This window comes from Psittacula echo, assembly GCF_963264785.1.
Source record: "Psittacula echo genome assembly, chromosome: 25".
NCBI lineage: Eukaryota > Metazoa > Chordata > Aves > Psittaciformes > Psittacidae > Psittacula > Psittacula echo.
In genome coordinates this window covers 931,332-949,441 of record NC_137760.1, presented here as the reverse complement: position 1 = coordinate 949,441, position 18,110 = coordinate 931,332, and the positions used below count along the sequence as shown (strand labels likewise).

Below are 18,110 nucleotides of genomic sequence, written 5' to 3'. Positions count from 1 at the left end.
CCATGGCACTGGGGTACAGCCCCCAACTTGCTATGGCACCTGACAGAAAGGCTTTGGGGAGGGAACGCTGCATCCAAGGGACTGGGTGGTGACATCAGCCCATTGTGTTACTGACTGGTGTGGGTTGGAAGGACCTTAAAGCTCCTCCAGCTCCAACCCCTGCCACCGGCAGGGACACCTTCCAGTAGAGCAGCTTGCTCCAAGCCCCTGTGTCCAACCTGGCCTTGAACACTGCCAGGGATGGGGCAGCCACAGCTTCTCTGGGCACCCTGTGCCAGCGCCTCAGCACCCTCACAGGGAAGAGCTTCTGCCTAAGAGCTCATCTCAGTCTTCCCTCTGGCAGGTTAAAGCCATTGCCCTTGGCCTGGCCCTATAGACCCTTGTCCAAAGCCCCTCTCCAGCTTTCCTGTGGCCCCTTTAGGCACTGGAGCTGCTCTAAGGTCTCCCCTTCAGGAGCCTTCTCTTGTCCAGGCTGCCCCAGCCCAGCTCTCTCAGCCTGGCTCCAGAGCAGAGCTGCTCCAGCCCTCGCAGCATCTCCGTGGTCTCCTCTGGACTCGCTCCAACAGCTCCAGGTCCCTCTTGTGCTGTTGCCCCAGAGCTGGATGAGGGCTGCAGGAGAGGTCTCCCCAGAGCACAGCAGAGGGGCAGGATCCCCTCCCTGAGCTGCTGCTCACACTATCCCACAGTGTCACACACTGTCACAGTGTCACACTGTGCCACCCGCTGTCACACACACACCAATGTTTATTCTGAGACACCAGAACAGCTCCAGGGGGAGGCACCCGCGTTTCACTCGTGGTTGTGAGGCAAAAAGAGAACAAACCCCAGGAAAACTCCTTTTACACCACAACCAGTGCTGGGCACTTGGAAAAAGTCTCCCCCCCACAGCCACGTGTGTGCCCCCCATACCCTGGGACCCCCACAGGGATCCCTCCTGGCTGTGAGGGTCCCGCAAGGCTGCAGGGCATGGACACAGCTCCCCAGAATGCCATCGAGGAGGGTGCTGCCAAGGATGGGGCTGTGGATTTGCCATCCTGATGGCCCCAGAGCCGTTAAAGACTCCCCTGGGACAAACTGACCCAATGTCTCCTGGGTCCCTCTGGGGACCATTGTCTTGTGCTGGGGTCCCCAGGGGCGAGAGTGGATGCGACAACCAGCAAGAGAACACCAAGAAATCATTGACCAAAGCAGTCCCTGAGGTAGCATTAAACCACAACTCCCTGAAAGGCAGCAAAAGCTCCCGCTCCAAGGCAGGGAAATCCTTGGAGGAGCCCTGGGATGCAGCGAGCATCGAGGGGAAAGCTGCCAGAAGCCACGACACGACATGCAAAGAGCACCGGCGCAGGGATCCACGTACAAAGAGAAGCTGTCTGGGCTCCACCACCAGCCTAAGGCAGGAGACAGAGCAGCCAGAGCGGGGTGAACAGCTTGGAAAATCCCTCCTGGAAGTGGAATCGCTTGGAGACAAGAGGCTGGGAAGGAAGGAGGGATCTGGTGTGGAAACAGGCGCTTGGCTGGGCCCTGCTCCCTGGCATCCCTCACAGCCGAGGTGCTGACTCCTGCCCACGTCCCGACATCCTCCTGAACAACAGCCAAAGCAGAGCTCCTTCAGGAGGTGGCAGCTCCATCCCTGCAGCCATCACAGGACATGCTGGGGATCCCGGCTCCCACCAGGAGCAGCACTGGAGTTCTGGAGCCCAACATGAAACAGCAGCCGTCCCCAGTGGGATTCTGGGGGGACACAAAAGTCCCTGCCATGGGGGTCGGTCCATCACGCTCTGGCCAGTCTGGGAACGGTGGGAGGCAGGAGGTGGCTAGCAAGGACTAGCCATGGGCTATCCCCGCGTATTCCCAAGTCAATAGAAGTGTTTCCGGCTCTGCTCCTGCCACTTGTTGTAGATGATGACTCCGATGACGATGGCAAAAACGATGGCAACGAGGGAGAAGAAGACGATCAAGAAGAGAGCCAGGCCACTCATGGGCTCCAGCGGTGCCTCCACTGGGACAGAGAGGAGGGAAACCAGTCTGTGAGCACCCCAAGAACCCAGCACTCCAGAACCCACGCTCCAGGAAACCCCTCCTGAGCTGCCATCCCTGGCAGTGTTCAAGGCCAGGTTGGACACAGGGACTTGGAGCAAGCTGCTCTACTGGAAGGTGTCCCTGCCCGTGGCAGGGGGTTGGAGCTGGAGGAGCTTTAAGCTCCCTTCCAACAAAAACCATTCCATGATTCTAGGTGGAGCTCAGCTTCTTTGCTCTCAAAATGATGTGGCTTCTCCTCCACAACCTTTTGAGTCCCTACGGCTCCCACCTTCCCCTCTGTGGGACCAGCAGCTCCTACTCACTTCCTGGCAGCTTCAGGTTGTCCACGACGGGCAGATAGACCTCCCTGTCCCGCTTCTCCTCCTCCGGGGTTCTCTCCACTGTCAGCTGGTAGAGCTTCAGGGAGATGATGTCGTGGTTGTCTGCAAGCAGAGCAGAACCACCATGTCCTGAGGCACCACGCACAGACACAGCTCTGGCCAGGAACTGAGTGCCTCAGGCAGCACCATGGGATGTTATCACTTGGGGCAAAGGTGCTGCTCTGCCTTCCCAAGGTGGGAAAACTCACCTTCAGAGGGCAGGATCTATGCTGGGCTGAGCTGGGCCCTCAGCCAACGGGAACCTTTAAGCTAAACTGAAAACCACCAGCCCAAACTGGGATTAGCCCGTCAGCCACCCGAAGGGAAGGTGTTAGCATTGCCCTCACAGGGCCCTTTGCTCGTGCTGCTGGGGTTGTTAGTGGGACAAGGCGAGTGCTCCACACCAGCTCCCCGGGCACCAGGCAGGGATCTGGGAGAGAAAAGGAACTGCTGTTGGAGCCAACAGGCTCAGACACCCATCAATGCACTTCTGCAGAGGCAAAGCTCAAATCAGGCTGAAAACCTGCCCAAAGAGGCTCAGCGGTGTAACAGCAGAGCTCACAGCACCTCAACCAGTACCATGAGAGAAGTATGCAGAGGAGGGTGAAGGGCTGCAGCTTTAGGTCCCTCCCTCAATAAGGAGCAGCTCAGAGCTCTGAGGATGTGAAATCCAAAGCAAGATACCCCCAGAGCAGAGGCAGGGGGCAGGAGGGAGCTGTGGCTGCAGTGAAGGCCACTCCTCCCAGTGCTGCCCTTGGGGTTAACCCAGGCACCACGGGCTGTGGCAGGAGAGTGGAGGAGATTCTTTTCCAGTGCTTATCCTGTTTTCACTCCTTCCCAGGGGCTTGTTTTGGAGCAGCTCTGGCTGAGCCGCTACAGCCGCTTGGCTGCACTTTTGTTGGCTGAGACTGGGCCATGCAGGGAGCTCAAGGAAAGTGAGAAGCGCTGCCTAAAGCAAGCACTCGGGGAGCAACACACCCAGAGTAGGCTTTGGGTTCCTCAGGGGCTGCTGCAAGCTAAAACCAAAGCTTAAAGGTGTTTAAAGCATGGAAAGATCCTCATTTGCTTCCGTAAGCCCCAGCAGGTACCCAGCTGCACCTCCAAAGCTGCACAGGAGCTGCTTGGGAAGCAAGGTTTGGGACCCCGGGGCAGTACCTGAGAGGTCTCCAGTGACAGAAGACGTCCCAAAGTAGTAGCCGCGGGGCAGGCGCACGCCTGGCACATCGATGCAGTCCCTCCACTCGTGCTTCCCATCGATATCAATCAGAACCTGAGGCAGAAACAGGTCCCTGAGCCCTTGCCGTGGCTCTGCTGCCCCATGGGCCTGGGCTGGCAGCACTCACCGTCAGCCTCCTCTTCACGTAGCGGATGACCAGGAAGGTGTCGTGGTTGAGGTTCCTCACCATGGCCGTGCAGCCGCCCAGCTCCGTCGGGCGCCCGTCCCGGTCGTGGTCATAGGTGAGGGAACCGTTGTTCACCATGGCCGAGATGTAGGGGAACACACGCTGCCGGGAGCAAGGCTGGGGCTGAGCTCTTGGTTCTACCATGAGCCAACAGCCCTATGGAGCCCAAACTCCTTCATCCCACCAAGAATCTGCCTCAACACGACAACAGCACGATCCCGTTCCATCCCTTGGGCTCCTGGACATTCAGGATGGAGGACAGGCGGTTTCATGCAGCCTCTCCCAGCTGACAAAGGCATTTCTGGAGCTCAGAGGAGGGAATTCCTCAACTGTGAGCCAAGGTGAGACCGGACAGCTTGGGAATGGGAAGGTCACCAAGAGGAAGTACCTGATTTCCCGGGCTGTACCTCCTCTTCTGAGCCTGCCAGTCCAGAGTTATCGTAAAGCAAGAAAGAGCACAGAAGCAAGATGGTCACAGACCAGAGTTTAGTGTTAACCTGCAGCCTGGACACTTCCTCCCTGGAGAGCTCAGCTTAGCACAGACTAAAGCAGAGAGGGGTTTAGGTGTTAGGTGCTGAATCCTGAGCCACACGGAGAGGGAACGGTGCTGGGGGGTGAAAGTCACATCAAGCGTTGCCTTGTTCCTCCTCCTCACCACGCCGCAGCTCACTCATACAACAGAGCCCCAACAGCAAGAGCAGCTCCAGAGCCTAAAGGGCCTGCAGGAAACCTGGAGAGGGGCTTGGGACAAGGGGAATGGCTTGAACCTGCCAGAGGGGAGACCGAGGTCAGCTCTTAGGCAGAAGCTCTTCCCTGTGAGGGTGCCGAGGCGCTGGCACAGGGTGCCCAGAGAAGCTGTGGCTGCCCCATCCCTGGCAGTGTTCAAGGCCAGGTTGGACACAGGGGCTTGGAGCAAGCTGCTCCAGTGGAAGGTGTCCCTGCCCCTGGCAGGGCTTGGAGCTGGAGGAGCTTTAAGGTCCCTTTCAACCCAAACCATTCCAGGATTCTATGATTCCATAGGATATGTGAATATGTGAAGAGTGCTCTGTGCCTGGCCAGAGGAGGGCAGCCCTCTCCAGGTGCCAGGAAGCCAGACACCCACATTCCACTGATGACTTCCTTTAAGGAAGACCCATTTACCCCACAAAAGCAGCTCTGCCACTGCAAGTCACCAGGATCCACCCAGCACTAACCCCATTAACAAGGCATCAAATGGCTCAGAAAGGCTTTAATAAGCACAAAGTACACCCCTGCACCAGAGCTGCTGCTTTGGATGCCTCAACAAAAGCTGGTTGTTCCTCAGCATCTCCAAGGTCAGGGCACATCCCAACTGCACCTGTTGTCCCTCTCTCCAGGGTAAGCGGTGTTAATCCCATTTCGGGATCAGCAACAAGCTCTTGGGGTACAACAGTGCCTATGTTTTAGGGAAAACCGGCATTAAGATCAAGTCCAGCTTTGGTTTTGGAGTGATGAAAGAGATTCCAGGGCAGGGCTTGGTTTTAACTACCTGTGCACTCCCTTCTCCATAGGAACAAACACCAATAAACCTCCAAACAAACAACAGACACACCAGGAACACAAAGACCTTCAGAAGGGCGTCTTCCAAAGGGGCAGAGCACGGTCACACTGCACCCGAGAGCAGGGAAAGCCTCCTCTGAGCAGCTGCAATGAAACAGCCCAGTCACGCAGGCAGGGCTGGGCTGGCAGCTCAGAACTGCTCTACTCAAGGTCTACAATGCTCTTGGTACGGCTTCACCTCAGCTACCACTTGTGGCAGGAGCCCAGGAGCTCACAACACAGAGGTGGGATCATCAGACACTTGTAGTAGGTGCTCTCTGACTTTAGAGCTCAGGAAAGGTCACACCATGCCAGTGAAGAGCCATGACCTCAGCTCTGCCCGTGCAGGCAGCTGGCAGGCACCATGCGCCTGCTGTCTCCTAACTCACCTCATGCTGCTTCTCCTCATTTGGGTAGGTGTCCACAAACACTCCCAGGCCCAGGAAGTTATCCTTGCTCCCAAAGACAGGTCCTAGGAGGAAGGAGAGGCTTTGATTAAGGATGGCAATGCCAGGCAGGTGTTGCAAAGCAGTTGTTACTCATTAAGTCAGGTAAGGAAGAAGCCTTGAGCAGTGACTGAAGCACACAAAGCAGGCAGGGAAGTCAGAGGGGCAGATGAAATCCCTTTCTCTTTGCTGCTCAAGGACTGAGATTTCTCCATAGTCTGGTTTTTAAGGAGCTGACTCCCAGTGCAAGAAGGACCATGCTTCCCATTACACTGACCCCAAAACCAGGGCAAAACAACCCCAAAGCCCTGACCCCCAATCTGAGTCCAGCCTCCCAGTGCCCCTGCATGAGCAGCAGCTCAGGGAGGGGATCCTGCCCCTCTGCTGTGCTCTGGGGAGACCTCTCCTGCAGCCCTCATCCAGCTCTGGGGCAACAGCACAAGAGGGACCTGGAGCTGCTGGAGCGAGGCCAGAGAAGGCCACGGAGATGCTGCGAGGGCTGGAGCAGCTCTGCTCTGGAGCCAGGCTGAGAGAGCTGGGCTGGGGCAGCCTGGAGAAGAGAAGGCTCCTGAAGGGGAGACCTGAGAGCAGCTCCAGTGCCTAAAGGGGCTACAGGAAACCTGGAGAGGGGCTTGGGACAAGGGCCTGTAGGGACAGGACAAGGGCAATGGCTTTACCCTGCCAGAGGGGAGATTGAGATGAGCTCTTAGGCAGAAGCTCTTCCCTGTGAGGGTGCTGAGGCGCTGGCCCAGGGTGCCCAGAGAAGCTGTGGCTGCCCCATCCCTGGCAGTGTTCAAGGCCAGGTTGGACACAGGGGCTTGGAGCAAGCTGCTCCAGTGGAAGGGGTCCCTGCCCGTGGCAGGGGTTGGAGCTGGAGGAGCTTTAAGGTCCTTTCCAATATGAACCATTCTATGAGAAGGTGGCACATTCCCGATACCAGTGACAGCAGCTACAGCCACGCTCACCTGCCTGCATGCGATCCTTGGTGTACCAGATGGCAAATCCATCCCCGTTCAGGTTCTTCTTGCCTTGCCCATGGATTTTGAAGTGCACCTGCATCTCCCAGTCCCGCAGGTAACACGGCTGCAAGCAAAGGAGCAGGGATGGGACACGAGGCTGCCCCAGTGCCACCACCCACTGCTGCTATGCCCACGAGGGTTAGGGGACAGGCACCTCCAAGTCTGCACCATCCTCTGCCTGTCACAACAGATCCATGTGCCACTGCTCCATGTCTCCCTCGCCAACAGACCTTGCTATCCCATAGTTTGGTTGTGAGCAATAATTAATCCCAAGGGACAGCATTAAGCCAAGGGAACTGGTTGTTACCCGAGGCTAGACAAAGCCAAGGAACCGCTTCTCATCTCATACTATTCTGAGATCAGGAATTCACACACAGGAAAAGCAGAGTGGCATAACGGAGGAGCAGCTCCTGCTTCCTGATGAGCCACTTGTTTCCTGAGCTCCCAACAAATTCCCTGTCCTAAGGGGCAGATTTGCTCATGGGATGTTGGGAAGGCGGCTGGTGGGAAGCTCATGGGATGTTGGGGGGCTTCGCCTGGAAGCCACGTTTCCTGAGAGCCAACTCAAGGAACACAAACGGAAGCCCAAAGGAACACGAAAGGAAGCCCAAAGGAAAAGCAATCTCCCTCGATATATCACTAAACCAGAGCACAATGGATCACTCTGGTCTCATGGGGTGTTTTCCAAATCCCTGTGGAGCGGGGCTGGATCCTGGGGCACAACATCCCCATTGATTTCAGCCCACACTGAAATTCAATGGGAATTATCAAGGAATTCAAGGCAGCTCTGCTGTGTGCCAGGTGACACACTGTACCCATAACCACATCACGCTGCTGCTTTACCAGCCCCACAGACCTGGACATGGCAAAGGGAGCAGCAGCTCCAGCCACAGTGCACGCATGTGGAGATGATACAGCCATGGGAGACCCCACACACGCCCAATGCCCATGGGGTGGCTCAGCCCTTGCAGGAGCCACCACACCAAAGGCTGGCGGCTGCAGGGATTCCAGCCCTAACCCCCACAGCTCTCCCTGCCCCGCTGTACAACCCCAGACAGCTTCCCCAATACCCCTTCAATCCCCCCATCAAACCCCCTCACACCCGCTGGCCTGGAGCCCCCCGCTCCCCATTTTACCCATTTCTCTCCTGATACCCCCCCAACACCCTCCATTTACCTCAAACCCCTTCACCACCACCCTCATTCCTGCCCATACGCTGCACCCCTTACTCAGGACTACCCCCCAAGTCCCCCCGTTCAGCCTCCAGCCCCCCTAAACCCCCTGCCCAAGGCCCCCACTTCCCCTTTGCTCACCCCAAACCCCCCCCCCAACCTGTCCTTAACCCCTCCTCGAGTCCCCTCACCCCAAATGTAGACCCCCTGCTCCCAACCCTCACCCCCAGGCCCCTGTGGTGCCCCCCCCCCGGCTCACCACTCGGTTCCAGACGGCTCCCTGCTTGCTCTGCACATCGGGGGTGAGGCGGATGAACTGGGTCATGACCATGGCGTTACCCTGCAGGTCCCACAGCCCCGAGCTGGCCGAGCCCACACCTGAGGCCCACAACGCACTGTCGGTACTGGACAATGGGCACCCGCCCCCAGCGCCCTCACTCACCCTGCCCCACTCACCCTGGTAGGGTTTGGAGAGCGAGTGCTCCCGCTTGAGGTGCTCCTCCGTCTGCTCGGCCCGCGGCCCGCTCAGCGCCAGCGCCAGCAGCACCAGCACAGACCCATACCCCCCCGACGCCGCCATCTTGCCCCCACCGCAAGCGCTCCGCCCCGCCCCGCCCGCCCATTGGCCAGCTCTCCACGCCGAGCTCGCCCATTGGTTGCCTTGCGCAGGCCCGCGGTGAGCGGGTTGGAGGAGAGGACTGTCAATGGAGAGGAGAGGGGTGCACGCAGGGGCTGATGGGTAACTTCTTTCTGGCTGCCTTAAAGGATCCCCGCCGACTCCTGGCGGGCAATGGATTGAGGTGCGCGCCCCCAGGTCCTAGTGCCCCTCCTCGATTCTAGTGCCCTCCTTCCCCCCCCCCCAGTTCCTCATTCCCCTCTCCCGGTCCTAGTGCCCCCTTCCCGGTCCTAGTGACCCCCTCCAGGTCTTAGTGCCCCCCAAGATCCTAATGCCCACCTCCCCAGGTCCCAGCGCTCCCCCGCAACCTCCTGCTCACCTTACTTCCCCCTGCACCTCACACACCCACCTTCCCCAGGGGGGCTCAACTCCCACCTCATGGATACCCCTACCCCTTTGCTACCCCTTTGCCACCCCTTTGCACTCCGCTGCGCTTCCACACCCATCCCCTTGATTCATCCACCACTGCGAACCGACCGGCCCGGTTCTGCCTTCGCCCCTTTAAGGCCTTGTGTCGGGGGTGGGCGGGAGGATGTGACACAACCCCACTCGGGGCGGGAAGGGGGCGCGGCGTGAGGGAGTTGCGAGGCGCCAATATGGTAGCGGGAGGCGGCGCGACGGCGGCAGCGGGGTCCTTTCAGTGCTGCCGTCGCCGCTGCCGTGGCCCGCCCGGGACCGCCGAGCAGGGTCAACGTGGTGCTGGGGATGCGGCTGGAAGAGAGCACGAAGCCGGCGCCGGCGGCTCCGTCCCGCGGGCCCATCCGAGTCACGAAGGGCAGAGAGCCGCTGCTGCGCTTGTACGGGTGTGGAAAATGTAGGAATGATTCGTGTCAACAATCGGGAACTCCTTGTGACCATTGTACTTTGTGTGAGATATATAGAAATGATCATGTTTGTTTATGTCAGTACAATGATGAAAGGGAAGAAGAAACAAAGGAATAATCCATTTACCCAACTGCTTAAGTGCTAGCATGGTTGGGCGACCAAGAGACACAGGATGTTGTGAAACTTAAGTACTGAGCAAATAGACATATAAGGTGTGGTGATACGCGGTTTGGCTCCACAACTCGTTGAAGTTGTAAAGTAGGTATGCTTTTATTCAGTGCTGAGGTGCATGGAGATGGCTCCTCCAAAGTATGCACACCTCAGTGTCGTTTCCCGCTACATTTATCCTCTAAAGTTACACGCCTATACATATTCATGATCTAGCCCCGCTTCGTATTATGAGCGCAAAGGCCCTTTGCACATGCGCAGTGCCCCCCCGTGGTCATGGGCGAGGGTCTCAGGATGAACTAATGAGTCTTCCTCTTGTGAGTAGGGGTCTTCAAGATGAAGGAAACGAGGTTTCCTCTTCTTAAACTTTTCACCTTTGGCACAGTTGGATGCCCCTGTGGTTACACAATTGGCTGAAACCAACCATATCTGTAATTCTTGTGTTAACTAGCAAAGATCTAGAACAGGGTGACCTTCCTGCAAATTTATTGCAGGATAGGCAGGCAAGGAGTATCCCAAGCTAGCAGATATTTGGGAAACTCTCTCTTTGAACTAACTGATAAGTAGAAGGATGGTGTGAAATGTTATACTTTAGAAGGTTAGTGTGAAACAATTAATTCATGTTCAGTGGGACCCCTAAATTCCACAGACTTATAACATAGTTTTCTTTCTACAACTTAAGCTAAAAGGTATATTTTCCAGGCACTAGCATTTCTTATATCAAGCCCCCTGTATCACTTCCATGGGGTGCCACTGCTTCCATGGGGTGCTGCTGGCTCCATGGAGTGCCTCTGCTTCCATGGGGTGCAGCTCGCTTCCATGGGGTGCCAACCATGGGGTGCTGGTTTTGGTGGAGGGCACAGGACACTGGGGACACGGTGCTGGGCACAGGCCGCTGAACCAGGAGCCTCCCGTTCTCTGCCCATGGCCAGTGCCAGCCTTAGGAGCCGCTTTGGGAGCCCTCATTTGGGTTTCATCACCAGCCCCGGAGACCCTTGGATAGAAAATGACAGCTGGGAGGTTGCTGGGCTCCAAGGTCTGGGCTTGGCTCCCTCCTCCCAGCCCTGTTTCCGCTCCGCTGCCTGCTCATGGGGCTGGGAGCAGGAGCAGGGTGCTGCAGGCTGAGCCCTCCCGTTTGTGCTTTCAGGCTGGGAACCCCCCTGCCCTTCCCAGCTTCCAGTGTGGGAGCGGGATGAAGATCCCGGCTGTGGTGGGGGATGCCAGGGTCAGCCCCGCTCCTGCAGCCACATCCCTGTGTCCCGTCGTGCTCAGGGGGTGTCGTGAGAGGATCTAAGGGATCAGGTAATTCCACCCACAGCAAAAGCTTGCCCGGAGCTTGGGAGAGGGTTTGGGAGCCGCTAGATCCAAGCTTGCCTCGTGTGTAAAGGTAGAGAGGAGGCAGCAGCTCCAAGAGCACGGGCACAGGAGCTTGGGACGGCTCCTTGTGGGAATGCCAATGGCATCTCAGCATCATTCCCTTCACTTCATCCCACCCCACTCCAGCCCGGCCCCAGCACCCAGCAGCAGAGAACCCGAGTCCTGCTGCTGCCGGAGCCGGTGTTCTCCCGGCTGCTGCCACCGGCTTTCCCTCCGGTAAATCCTTCCTAAGGGCTTTAAAGGCACTCATCCCGCTTATAAAGCCACCCACGGCCCACAGGGCTGGATTTCAGACGCCTCCCAGGCTCAGGGCCCTGGTTTGTGGCGCTGGTTTGAGCCGAGCCCCGTTCCTCATGGATGCAGCCCCGGGCTGGAGCTCTGCCCTCATGGCCCTCATGGGCACCCGGAGCAGAAGCAGCGCCCGCACCGGCTGCTCCCAGGGCAGCTCATCCCAAGAGGAACCGCCTGGGTTGCCCATTCCCATCCCCATCCCTGCCCATGCACACCCCAGCTGAGGGGTTCCTGGAGCCATCAGCTCAGGGAGATTTCACCCCTCTGAGCATCGGCGTTACTGGAGCAGCTCTGCTCTGGAGCCAGGCTGAGAGAGCTGGGCTGGGGCAGCCTGGACAAGAGAAGGCTCCTGAAGGGGAGACCTGAGAGCAGCTCCAGTGCCTAAAGGGGCTGCAGGAAAGCTGGAGAGGGGCTTGGGACAAGGGCCTGTAGGGACAGGCCAAGGGCAATGGCTTTAACCTGCCAGAGGGGAGACTGAGATGAGCTCTTAGGCAGAAGCTCTTCCCTGTGAGGGTGCCGAGGCGCTGGCACAGGGTGCCCAGAGAAGCTGTGGCTGCCCCATCCCTGGCAGTGTTCAAGGCCAGGTTGGACACAGGGGCTTGGAGCAAGCTGCTCCAGTGGAAGGTGTCCCTGCCCATGGCAGGGGTTGGAGCTGGAGGAGCTTTAAGGTCCTTTCCAATATGAACCATTCTATGAGAAGGTGGCACATTCCCGATACCGGTGACAGCAGCTACAGCCACGCTCACCTGCCTGCATGCGATCCTTGGTGTACCAGATGGCAAATCCATCCCCGTTCAGGTTCTTCTTGCCTTGCCCGTGGATTTTGAAGCGCTTCTGCGTCTCCCAGTCCCGCAGGTAACACAGCTGCAAGCAAAGGAGCAGGGATGGGACACGAGGCTGCCCCAGTGCCACCACCCACTGCTGCTGTGCCCACGAGGGTTAGGGGACAGGCACCTCCAAGTCTGCACCATGCTCTGCCTGTCACAACAGCTCCATGTGCCACTGCTCCATGTCTCCCTTGCCAACAGACCTTGCTATCCCACCTGCCCCCAGCGCCCTGCCCTGCCCCACTCACCCTGGTAGGGTTTGGAGAGCGAGTGCTCCCGCTTGAGGTGCTCCTCCGTCTGCTCGGCCCGCACCCCGCCGGACCGCAATAACGTGCTGGGGATGCGGCTGGAAGAGAGCACGAAGCCGGTGCCGGCGGCTCCGTCCCGCGGGCCCATCCGTGTGACGGAGGGCAGCGAGCTGCTGCTGCGCTTGTACGGGCAGGGGCTGGGCCCTAGCACTGGGGAACGGGTGGCGTTCTCCGAGCTGCGCCCGGCCGAGAATGGTTCTGCCCCGCACGGCTCCTGCTCCTATCGCACCCAGGACGTGGTGGTGCAGCTGGGCCCCATGGCCCTGCTGCGGGTCCGGGTCCGCACCCTGCGCAAGGGCGAGAAGGTAAAAACCTACGTGTTCTGCACACAGCGCCGGGCTGGCCAGGCCTGGCTGCCCCATCCTGACCCCAACACCTGGCTCATGGTGCTGGAGGAGAAGAAGTCGCTGTTGCCGCTGTGGCTTCAGGTGATCCTGATCGTGGGGCTGCTGCTGCTGTCGGGCATCTTCAGCGGGCTCAACCTGGGCCTCACGGCGCTGGACCCCATGGAGCTGCGCATCGGGCAGAACTGCGGCCCGCCCAGCGCCAGCGCCAGCAGCACCAGCACGGCCCCATACCCGCCCGACGCCGCCACCTCGTCCCCACCGCCCGCGTTGCGCTCCGCCCCGCCCCGCCCCGCCCGCCCATTGGCCAGCTCTCCGCGCCGAGCTCGCCCATTGGTTGCCTTGCCCAGGCCGCAGCTGCGTTTGGGGCTTCAGCACAGTGGTAAATCTGACGCATTCAGTTTAATCTGCTGCTAAATTCAGTGTGGTCCCAGGCACTGGGATGTAAGGGACCTCACAACCATCATGTTTGCGAAACACTGTTTTTTCAGACCAAGTTAATTAAAAATGGTTTTTTCCAAGAGGTCCAAATCAGGCTGCAATGTACCATTAGGTCAAGACCTGCCCTTTTTATCATCTTAACCCTGCAGTGACCGTCTGCAAATCCATGAAGGTGCCCTGCTATAAAATATGGGCACATTGGAGCAGAGCAAGGCTCTGATAATCTGAGTCTGTACTTTCCCTTGTTAAGGATGAATGTGGTTTCCTGCAACCAGAAGTGACTCATGTTGGATATCAGGTGGGGAAACCACCAGCACAAGGAGCCTACCCTGTTTCCAGGGGCCAGACAACAGCCACAACCATGGGAGCCTATGAAAAGAATGAGCTGGTCTTTAGGCAAAGCTACTAGAATGTTGGAAAACAAATTGGTATATGTAAAAGGGGACACTTTTCAACACTTCAGGAGATCAGGCTGGATAATAACTAGGAATGTGCATTGGTAAAATGGCCTGGAGAAACAGGAACTGTGCTGGGCTTTGTATGGGAAACAGCAATCTGACCCACCTCTGAATTTCAATCAAAGAAGTCAATTCCGATTCAAGTGAATAAAAGAGAAATCCACTATGAATAGGGAAGGAATTAAGTAAGAGGTAAAGGAAGTCAGATTAAAGCTCATTCTTTCTGTGATGGTTAGGTCTAATTGAGTCGGGTCTATTCGGCAGTAATCTTGCCTGATTTTTACCTCATAAATACTAATCATAAAAACTAATAGAAATCGGTTCCCAGTTCAAACCCAGGCTGCAACATTGTGGTGGGGCTCATTAATGAGTATGCAGCCTGAGGAGGAATAAACCCTTTAACCCGCCACCACCACCACCACCGCCACCACCACCAAACCCCTTATTTCCTCCAACTGGAAACATCAACAAGCATTGCTGATAAACAGATGGAAATCTCAGGTTTGGAGTGGTCCTTAGCATTTAGAGAGTCATTCTTTTTGTATTCAAGGGCTGAGAATGTTTGTTCAGATTTAGGGAACACGGGAGAAGTGGAGAAAGGAAAACTGGGCTGTCTTGGAGACAGAGATCTTTCCACCCACGTGTTACAGGTTTTCCCGGGGAGTTTCTCCTTACAAATGCTTTCCTGACAATTTTAATTGTTTTTATTCTCTTTTTTTAAAGCTGGTTTCTTGCTTCCATTCCCCACTTCACTGTCTGACTTCCCACAAATATTACTGCTTTTTTTGTTGTTGTTAACTTTTGCAGTGCAAATAACAAATATTTAAGCTTGTCTTGCAGGGAAAAAGTCAGTTTTATTAAACCCAAAGGAATATCAAATTCAAGTGCCTGCAAATATTTGTCAGCGGTACCTTCTCTCACAGGCTTATTTCCAAAGCACTTTGTTAGCATCTCCTAGCACCTGTAGCATCAAACATGCTTACTCCAAGCCATTTTGAGATCTGCATTAGCACATGAGTGACTGCTAGATGAGATGCCCCATTTTGTAGGCATGGTGTGGGCCACATCCGGCAGTGAGTGTCCCTCTCTTTGCCAGCACTGTTGGGGAGTGTTCTCCATTCCTGCCTGCAAAGGACTGAGGTTTGGCCAATTGTGGTGAGCTTGGTTGTGTTCTCTGATGGCTCTGAGCAGTGACTGCAGAGACACATTTTCAGTTGTCCCTTACTTTTGTGACCTGCTTTAGTGCATCTCTGTGCCTTGCTGCAAGTCCAGCACACAAAGGTGTATTTTGTGGCTCCTTCTCTTGGCAGAGACGAGATGTGCGGTGTTTCCTTAGGGATCCAGGGAGAACTGGCACTCGGGCTTGCTGCTCTCAGATGGTGTTTGCTCTCTTCCAGGAGGTGTTGGGAAGGTGGTTGCTAAACATCAGACCTTCTTACTGTGTCGGGCTTAATATCTGATATGTGAAATACTTCATAGAATGGTTTGGGTTGAAAGGGACCTTAAAGATCATCTGATTCCAAATTTTTAGCTCTTTGTAATGAGTGATTGCCTTTATCTTTAATGCAGCTCTGTGGAGCTGGGTTCGGAGCTCAGCTTTTACCTTGCTGCCTTTCAGCCACCCAAAGGTTTTACCTTCCTCAACCACATACAATTTCTAGGAACCAACAAAACCTCTTACTGGACTCCAAAGGAGCTGCTGCTCTGCTCATCCACTGGCATTGCTGCTGCATCAGGAACATGGATGCAAAACAAAGCGAAAAGAGGTGAAGTGATGCACAGCATGTTTTGGTAATTACTTTATTTAAACCTACGTTCCTCATGTGTTGTTAACCAGACCCAGTAGTTTTCCACAAACTGTACGACTGAGTTATTTCTGTACTGTTGGACAGTGGCAGAGTGTTGCTCTAGGAGGGCTTTGCAGGTGGGGGTTGTAGTGCCTGTAGTGCATGTTGTAGGGGTTGTAATCCTGGAAGGGGTTGTAGTGCAGTTCCTGCCATGAACTGCAGGTTGTTGAAGCTCAGTCTGAGTTTCTGGGTGACTGATCCTATATTAATGCCTGAGGAATGACAGAAAAGGCTTCCCCTTGCACTTTCTCATTAGTAAAAGCATCCTGCAGAGATTTTTCACTCTCTAGGAAGTCATCTTCTGTAGAATACCTATAACAGGGGCACTTCAATATGTATATGTGTTAGTGTCAGGACAAACACATAACCATCGGAATGGTTATATGAGGTGCTTTATTAAGGCGCTGAGAACCAGGGGTACGCACCCAAATCTGGTTCTAACCTCGTCACATCGCGTTCGCAATTTATACGTTAGAAGTTTCTCAATAGGTATCAGGGATTGCTTGATCAGTCCTTTACGACATCAGCCTCTCCTGCGCTTGCGCGGCCCCCTCTGGTGGTCGTCCTGATGAAGTAAGGAGTCTTCCTCACTCTGTCCTCTTTTTACCTTTCTGTTCTTTGGCCAAATCCCAACCATTATGTGGACACAGCATTCTCTTATCTTCACTTAGTTGCCCTTGGTATGTGGTTCTGGCTTACTTAATCTTTGGTTCTGCTAAGTTGGAGTTTCTCAGTACATTCTTTTCTACATTCCCTTTACTATACAAGGTTATATTTGTTTCTATTCCTAAAGTCACCATTGTAGCGTTTAGTTATAAAGTAGCTAAGATACAAACCAACACAATTGCAGCATTCATTCAGTGTATGAAGCTTCTCTATTGATTTGCAAACTTTTCAAATATAATCAGTGCTAGAATGGTTACAGAAAATTTCACCCTCCTCTAACATTAGGCTTTATGATAGAGGAGCATAGCCATCCAAATAAAAGCACAAGCAAACCAGAACAAAGCTTCTTGGGAGATACCGACAACAGGATTTATAAGGAAAGCAAAATCCATCTAAATTTGGCAAACTGCAATGCTGCCGTGTAGTCTAAAACCCAACACTGAGGTGGGGAAAATACAGGCAAAGACATACAGAGATCCCAATTGCCGGTGAACCTCAGGCTTCTTAGCCTCCGGGGCAGAGTTCGCATTTTCTGCCTATTTTGGAAGTACAACTAGATGGCTTATCAGCTTCCCGAGACTAACAGGATCAATATGCAGATGAGAAAGCTTAATAAGGATGATAAAATTAGGACAGCCAAAATAATCTCCTTTAGGGAGCGCACACAGGCTAAACACCACCAATGCTACAAATGAAACTCTTGCAAGGGGAACCATCTACCAGGCGAGAGCACAGTATTAGCAAAGAAACACACATTCAAAAATTTAACTGTCAATTGAAAGCAAAACATATATGAAGATGGAAAACACCACAAAAGAAGGCTCAAAGGGACATAACCACACCAGCCTCCCATGAGACACCTTGCTGGCTCCAGCCACTGCGTGGCGGGTTGGTCTCTCCTCACCACCAAGGACATCTAAAGTCATTGACTGATTTGAGCCTTAGTTGACGCAGGACCGAGGTCTCAAAACCATGAGTTTCCTACATTTTAGTGCAAACTGGCTACCAAGAGAGCTGCCCCGCCAATGCTCTTGCTACACAATGTGCTTTAGCCTGTCCCGTCAGACTGACACCAGATGAGTTGGAACTGACCCAACCTGGGGAAGAAAAAGCAATTGCAAGCCCATGGCATAAATCCATGGGAGACATCTCTTCCAGAGCTGCTTGAACTTTAAGATCTCACATTCTAATCCCCAAATAAACCATTTCTAAGGAAAAAAACCCAGCAGCTAGATCCATTTGCTACCACAAATGAGCAGTGATTTCAGCTGGAACAGCAGTGCTCTTTTCCTCTATTGCAAGGGCTGCTTTATTGCTTCTTCCCCCTCCTCCTTCGCCCCATCAGTCTGCCTCTCACAAGCCATCTGAAATCTTTTAATTGCAAAGGGTCATGAACCCCTGAAACCTCCTCATTAGTTTGGGGAAAACAGTTTCACATTGGTAGTAGAAAAACTACAAAGCTCTTTTTTTTCTTTCCTTAATGCAGAGGGTGAATGTTGCACAGCTCCATGCTCAAGAACATCGGTGGGGTTGCCATGAACAACAAATGTTGCTTGTTATTAACAGACAACATCAACTAGATTTTCAGGGATATATGACTGTAAAATAAAACTTTGAAGGAAGCAAAAGCCAGCCTCAAATCCAAATATAGTTGTGGAGGTGCAAACTGGTCAGAAGCAGGTTCACATTAGAACAACTCACGGTTTTTGTGCTCCTTGATTATGATTCGGAGAAAACTCCAGGAACTCGCCAACAAAGGTTTAAGTTGACAAGCAGGTATTCTTTACTGCAGTGCCGGGAGACACGGGGGATAGCTCCTCCAAGCGTGTCTCTGCCAGGCATCAACCAGGCTGTGATGATACTGTCCTTAAACATACATATTCATT

The 18,110-nt window shown here is 54.6% G+C and overlaps 1 protein-coding gene across 2 annotated transcripts; it reads right to left on the bottom strand.

Moving 5' to 3' along the window:
- Positions 1-900: 900 nt before the first annotated feature.
- LOC308230137 (VIP36-like protein) lies at positions 901-8,576 on the bottom strand (the record flags this gene model as incomplete). 2 transcript variants are annotated; one of them, XM_080634670.1, is made up of 8 exons in its annotated part: positions 901-1,999; positions 2,343-2,462; positions 3,555-3,669; positions 3,743-3,904; positions 5,749-5,831; positions 6,771-6,888; positions 8,256-8,374; positions 8,453-8,576. In XM_080634670.1, the coding sequence occupies 8 exons, from the start codon at positions 8,574-8,576 to the stop codon at positions 1,857-1,859; spliced, it is 984 nt and encodes a 327-aa protein (XP_080490796.1). In that variant the 3' UTR covers positions 901-1,856. The 2 variants fall into 2 exon arrangements, with proteins under 2 accessions (XP_080490796.1, XP_080490797.1); XM_080634671.1 differs by lacking the exon at positions 2,343-2,462.
- Between the last annotated feature and the right edge of the window lie 9,534 nt (positions 8,577-18,110).